This window comes from Theobroma cacao, chromosome 3 (genome assembly GCF_053813885.1).
Source record: "Theobroma cacao isolate CCN51 chromosome 3, ASM5381388v1, whole genome shotgun sequence".
NCBI lineage: Eukaryota > Viridiplantae > Streptophyta > Magnoliopsida > Malvales > Malvaceae > Theobroma > Theobroma cacao.
The window spans coordinates 32,488,033-32,493,584 of NC_142641.1; the positions used below are offsets into that span (position 1 = coordinate 32,488,033).

The following is a 5,552-nucleotide window of genomic DNA, read 5'->3' on the forward strand; positions in this document are numbered from 1 at the left end:
TTTCTTTTTTTAACTATTTTTCCCCCTTCTAGATCGGATACAAGTAAATCTAAACCCTTCCCTTTCCCCTGAAATCATCAAACTTTCTTTCTTCTGATATAAGAAGAGGGTACAAAATTAATTAATTGTGAGCCGTTGTAAGACTGAAGGAAAATTGAATGAAGTAGGGGAACTGTTGGGTTGTTAAAAAGGATGGAGTTAATTTTAATGAAATTCATAGGATTGAGGTGGTTGCCTGTTCAATTCTTGCAGTTGACTAGAACCAACCCTACCGAGTTAGGTGTTATCATAGATTTGCAATAAATACAGTCAATTATTATCATTAGCGTTGAACATTATTCTTTTCTTTCTTTTTCTATTTATTAGGCTACTCACCCCACGCATAATCAAGATTCCTTACTTCTCACACCCCGGATTTCCAAGCTTTGCATTTCTTTACTATGTTTTCAAAATCCATTTCTTTATTCAATCTCTCAAATCTCATGTTGGATTCTTTTTGACCGAGGAATAACACATGAAAGATCAAAAAAAAAAAAAAAAAAAAGAAAAACCCTTCATCCAATAATAAAAAATTATTACAAAATATTAACATATATAAAAAATAGAATTAACCCATACAAGTTATTAATAGAAATAATATTGTGAGACTTGAGGAAGTATAGGTTAAAAGATCTTGGGATCCAATCTGAAAAATAAAACTACAAGCTATGGCATGTGGGTGATGTTGTAGTCACACACATATTGTTTTATATGCTTTAATCATTGTTTTTTTGTTTCTGTGTATTTCCATAGAAACTTACCAACCAACAAAAACAGTGAAAACGTTCCAAATTTTCTTTGTGATAGTAATGGCTTTTGTTAGTCAAATACAAACAACAAGAACAAACAATCCAATTCCAATTCTAGAAAGGAAATCAACGTGAAATTATGCTTTAGCTGCTGCCTGGCTCCCATAGCTTGTTTCGTCTTGAGGTCCTTGGTCAAACCCCATGGCCTGATGTTCCCTGAACCAGTCAACATGGGCGGCTCACCAGCCCCTTGCTTCAAATGCCTCATTTTCTCATCGAGGAACAAACGCCAAAGACCCAAAAATTGAAACAAACAAAGAAAAGAAGGAAATTGATTTTGAGATTATTTCCCATTTAACATTGTTAAACGATGTTTTAAAAAATAATTACTTCTTTACTAAAGAAATAAAAACTGGGAAAAAAGATACTCTGTTGGCAAACGTTTCTTCCAAGCTTGGTCTCTGGTCATAAGTGCAGGCGCTGTGTTCTTCAACTGACTTTTCCGAATACGTTTTCTGAAGTTTTTCTTACGATCTTTGTCTTACTCCGAAATTCATTTCTCTTTCTTCCCATATGTTTTCATTTGATGGGTGTTTAACTAATTACTCATTACTGCAAAAGTAAATTGGCTGACAAAGATGAAGAAGAAGAAGATCATGCCAGGAGACCAAGCTGTTACATGGCGTTTCACTTTATTTAAATTCTTAGTCCTGATTACAGGTATATTTACAATCTTTTTATCAACTTAATGATTGTTTTTGGTTGAAGACTCTTTTCAGATATTCTGTAGTTTAATTAATTAGATTCTAAGTAGTAGCTCCAACATGATATATAATTACAATAATTCTGCTTATAAGAGTATCATTTCGGGCTTATATTCAGAAACTTGTTGGGGTTTGAAGAGTTTAAACCCTGCTGTTGGGATTGAATTTTCTTATGCATGCATGAAAATCTTTCATGAGGCAGCTTTTATTTTTTATGTTTACTTGTATTAGTGAATCGATTTTGTGTTTTGAAAGGATGATTCTGTTCACTTGTTGCAGTTACATTTTAGCCGTCCTGTTTTCACTAAATGTTTGAGTTGCTCACTTTGCTCAATTTTCAAATTTCTGTTATTTACAGGTACTATTGTTGCCGGAGATTCTTTAGACACAGACAAAGAAGTTCTGCTGAATCTGAAAACATTCCTGGAAGAAAAGAATCCTGTAAATCGAGGAAAATACTCGGAATGGAATCGTGAGAACTCGATGCCATGTCAGTGGCATGGAATCTCTTGTTCTGTTGATGGGAAAAGAGTCATTCGTATAGACCTCTCTGGCAACAATATTTCTGGGGAAATATTCAATAACTTCTCGGCCTTAACCGAACTTCGAGAACTTGATCTCTCAGTAAACACCATAGGTGGAGCTATACCTGATGATTTGAACCGATGCGGTAGCCTTGTCTACCTCAACTTATCACATAATATCCTAGAAGGAGAGCTGAACTTGACAGGGTTAAATGGTTTAGAGAAGCTTGATTTGTCTACGAATAGGATTCATGGGGATATTGAAGTTAATTTTCCAGCAATTTGCAAGCGGCTGATTGTTGCAAACCTTTCGACTAATAATTTCACGGGTAGGATAGATAACGGCTTTGATGAGTGCTGGAATCTGCAGCATCTGGACTTGAGCTCCAACAATTTTTCTGGCAGCATATGGAGTGGATTTGCAAGGCTTGTGGCGTATTCAATTTCTGAAAACTTTGTTTCTGGGCAACTTTCAAAATCAATGTTTACAAATAATTGTAGTTTGCAGGTTTTGGACCTTTCAGAAAACAATTTTCAAGGTGAACTTCCGGGGGAAATTTCAAATTGCAAGAATTTGGCTATCTTGAATGTATGGGGAAACAATTTTACAGGGCCAATTCCGTCAGAGATGGGGATGATTTCGACTCTTGAATGTTTGTTCTTGGGGAACAACAGTTTTTCTAGAGTGATTCCAGAATCCCTATTGAACCTGACGAATTTGGTCTTTTTGGACTTGAGCAAGAACAATTTTGGTGGGGAGATACAAGTGATTTTTGGGAAATTCACACAGGTGAAGTTTCTTGTATTACACGGAAATTCATACACAGGAGGGATTAATTCTTCTGGTATTCTCCAGCTGCCAAACATTTCTCGCTTAGACTTGAGTTCTAACAATTTCTCTGGCCCATTACCTGTTGAAATCTCTCAAATGCCAAGTTTGAATTTCTTGATGTTGGCCTACAATGAATTTACAGGTGCTATACCGTCTGAGTATGGAAACTTACCACAATTACAAGCCCTTGATCTCTCCTTCAACAGGCTCTCTGGATCAATCCCACCAGCCCTTGGTAAATTGAGCTCTCTCTTATGGTTGATGCTTGCAAACAACTCTCTTAGTGGTAAAATTCCACCTGAGATTGGAAACTGCTCTAGCTTATTATGGCTAAACCTGGCTAACAATCAACTTTCTGGAAGTATCCCTCCTGAGTTGGCAAAGATTGGGAAAAATGCTACCTCAACTTTTGAGTCAAATCGACTACACGGTAACAGGATAATTGCTGGTTCTGGTGAGTGCTTGGCAATGAAGAGGTGGATACCAGCAGACTACCCACCTTTCCTTTTTGTGTATACAATTCTCACAAGGAAGAGCTGCAGAAGCATATGGGATCGGTTGCTTAAAGGATATGGCCTTTTCCCAATGTGCACTGCAGGTTCAATGGTGAGGACATCTCAAATCTCAGGTTATATTCAACTTAGTGGGAATCAGTTTTCGGGCGAGATCCCTTCAGATATTGGTATGATGCAGAATTTCAGCATGCTTCACTTGGGTTTCAATGACTTCCATGGTAAACTGCCTGCGCAGATTGGACAGTTGCCACTTGTAGTCCTAAATATCACCCAAAACAAATTTTCAGGGGAAATTCCAGCAGAGATTGGGAATATCAAATGCTTACAGAATCTAGATTTGTCACACAATAATTTTTCTGGCATATTTCCGACAAGCTTCAGCAACCTGACTGAACTGAACAAGTTCAACGTCTCGTACAATCCGCTCATTTCTGGTGTAATCCCATCAACTGGTCAATTGGCAACGTTCGAGAAAGATTCCTACCTGGGAGATCCACTACTGGATGTTCCTGATTTTATTGACAATACAACAGATCACCAGCCAAACCGTAATAGGAGGCAGAAAAAATCTACCAAGTTGGCTGTGGTTTTGGTGTTATTAGCTCTGACACTGGCCTTCTTAGTTTTTGGAATTTTATCGCTTTTAGTTTGCATAATGGTGAAAAGTCCAGCAGAGCCGCAGGGATATCTCTTGCAGGATACGAAGTATCGACATGATCTTGCATCTAGCTCTGGCGGGTCATCACCTTGGTTATCAGATACTGTCAAGGTCATCCGTTTGGACAAAACAGCTTTCACACATGCTGACATTTTGAAGGCTACAGGTAATTTTTCAGAGGATAGGATTCTTGGACAGGGAGGATTCGGAACAGTATACCGAGGTGTATTGCCTGATGGGAGAGAAGTAGCAGTGAAAAAGCTACAAAGAGACGGAATTGAGGGTGAAAAGGAGTTCCGGGCTGAAATGGAGGTTCTTAGTGGAAATGGCTTTGGTTGGCCCCACCCTAACCTTGTAACACTTTATGGTTGGTGCCTTGATGGCTTAGAGAAAATATTGGTCTATGAGTACATGGGAGGTGGGAGCCTGGAGGATCTTATATCAGATAGAGTGCGGTTAACATGGCGGAGAAGGATTGATGTGGCAGTCGATATTGCAAGAGCGTTAGTGTTTCTGCATCATGAATGCTACCCTGCCATTGTGCACAGGGATGTTAAGGCTAGCAATGTCTTGCTAGATAAAGATGGGAGGGCAAGAGTCACAGATTTTGGCCTAGCTAGAGTCGTTGATGCAGGAGATACCCATGTGAGCACAACGGTGGCAGGAACTATTGGTTATGTAGCACCAGAATATGGGCAGACTTGGCAAGCAACTACAAAAGGTGATGTGTACAGTTATGGGGTATTAGCAATGGAACTGGCAACTGGGAGGCGAGCTGTGGATGGAGGAGAAGAATGCCTGGTGGAATGGGCCAGACGTGTCATGGGAAATGGGCGGAATGGATTAGGTCCAGCTGCAATACCAGTTGTGCTTTTGGGATCAGGGCTAGCTGAGGGGGCAGAGGAGATGCGTGAGCTGCTTCAGATTGGGGTCAGATGCACAGCAGAATCTCCACAAGCTAGACCAAACATGAAAGAGGTGCTAGCTATGCTAATTAGACTAACAAGCTGCGGGGGAGAATTCAGTTATTGCATCTCATGATGGCGGGATGCTTCAACAACTCAAAGTGTCTATACGGCTAGGATGTCAAATAGTTTAGATATATACAAGTTCAATACACATAATTTTCTTGTGCATGATTCTTCTTGTAAAGAGACTTCCCCATTCATTATGTTGAAAGAATTTAATCAATTTTGTTAGCTTCAAAGCAATGAGCCTCTTTTGTTTGATTGTTTGTTTTATGGATGAAAGAATTTCAAGAGTAAATGAGCTGACTATCCTTTAGAGTTTGAAAATGGTATACTAGAAGGAAACCAACAGTTAGAGAATATCTTCTGGCGTAGTTTACCACAGACATTAATAATCTTCAAATGTCATCAGTACTGCAGACATCATACGGTTTTTGTCAAGAAGAAGCCCCTGTTATCCAAGCCCATCGCAGAGGTATCCTTGCCTAGAAAACCCAAAGGAT

At 39.1% G+C, this 5,552-nt stretch overlaps 1 protein-coding gene across 1 annotated transcript; it reads left to right on the forward strand.

Moving 5' to 3' along the window:
* The first annotated feature begins 1,088 nt into the window (after positions 1-1,088).
* On the forward strand, positions 1,089-5,288 carry LOC18604765 (Leucine-rich repeat protein kinase family protein). The gene is made up of 2 exons (XM_018118563.2): positions 1,089-1,508; positions 1,911-5,288. Exons 1-2 carry the CDS (start codon positions 1,427-1,429, stop codon positions 5,120-5,122), a joined length of 3,294 nt encoding a protein of 1,097 aa, XP_017974052.2. The 5' UTR covers positions 1,089-1,426; the 3' UTR covers positions 5,123-5,288.
* Positions 5,289-5,552: the final 264 nt, after the last annotated feature.

What these genes read in the sequence shown, in the direction of transcription:
- LOC18604765 (XM_018118563.2), top strand. Translation starts at nt 1,427, where the DNA reads ATGAAGAAGAAGAAGATCATGCCAGGAGACCAAGCTGTTACATGGCGT. An exon ending in ATTCTTAGTCCTGATTACAG is followed by an intron (nt 1,509 to 1,910) that starts GTATATTTACAA and finishes TGTTATTTACAG; the next exon opens with GTACTATTGTTGCCGGAGAT.